This window comes from Geospiza fortis, unplaced genomic scaffold, assembly GCF_000277835.1.
Source record: "Geospiza fortis unplaced genomic scaffold, GeoFor_1.0 scaffold1400, whole genome shotgun sequence".
Lineage (NCBI taxonomy): Eukaryota > Metazoa > Chordata > Aves > Passeriformes > Thraupidae > Geospiza > Geospiza fortis.
This window is the reverse complement of record NW_005054848.1, coordinates 34,679-35,420: the sequence shown is the minus strand read 5'-3', so window position 1 is coordinate 35,420 and position 742 is coordinate 34,679. Positions and strand designations below refer to the sequence as shown.

General features: G+C 69.4%; 1 protein-coding gene across 1 annotated transcript in view; it reads left to right on the top strand.

Annotated features, from left to right (window-relative positions):
- The first annotated feature begins 14 nt into the window (after window positions 1–14).
- Window positions 15–742, top strand: part of STAT2 (signal transducer and activator of transcription 2) — a 13,885-nt gene continuing 13,157 nt past the window's right edge. The window contains exons 1-2 of the mRNA XM_031065534.1: window positions 15–501; window positions 615–737. Coding sequence (XP_030921394.1) covers window positions 616–737 — 122 coding nt within the window. The 5' untranslated portion in view covers window positions 15–501; window position 615. The remainder of the gene's footprint in view (window positions 502–614; window positions 738–742) is intronic.

The following is a 742-nucleotide window of genomic DNA, read 5'->3' as shown; positions in this document are numbered from 1 at the left end:
AGCAAGGGGACCCCCGGGAACAGCCAGGACCAGAGCGGAGGGACCCCCGGGAGCACCGAGAACCAGAGCAGAGAGACCCTCGGGAGCAGCCAGAGCCGAACAGGAGCAGAGGGACCCCCGAGACCGAGCAGGAGCGAGGGGATCCCCGGGAGCAGCCGGGATTAATTGAGCAGGAGCAGAGGGACCCTCTGGATCGAGCAGGAGCAAAGGAACCCCTGAGAGCAGAGGGACCCCCGAGAGCAGAGGGATCCCTAGGACCGAGAAGGAGCGAGGGGATCCCCGGGACCACCCAGAACCAGAGCAGCGGGACCCCCGGGAGCAGCCGGGAACCGAACAGGAGCAGAGAGACCCCCGGGACCAAGCAGGAGCAGAGGAACCCCCGGGACCGAACAGGAGCCCCGGGACCACCCAGAACCAGAGCAGAGGGACCCCCGGGACCGAGCAGGAGCAGAGGTTCCCCCGGGAGCAGCGGTTCCCCCGTGCCGTCGGTGCTGCAGGCAGGTACGTGGGGTGCAGATGTGCCCAGCTGTGACCCGCGGCTGTTTCTCACCCTCCGTGACCCCGGGGGGTTCTCGGGACGCCCCTGACCCTCTGTCCGTCCCCCTTCCCCCCAGCATGGCGCAGTGGCAGGAGGTGCAGGGCTTGGCCAACACTTACCTGGAGCAGGTGCACCAGCTGTACGCGGGCTCGGCGCTGCCCATGGCCGTGCGCCAGTCCCTGGCGGCCTGGATCGCGCGGCCGA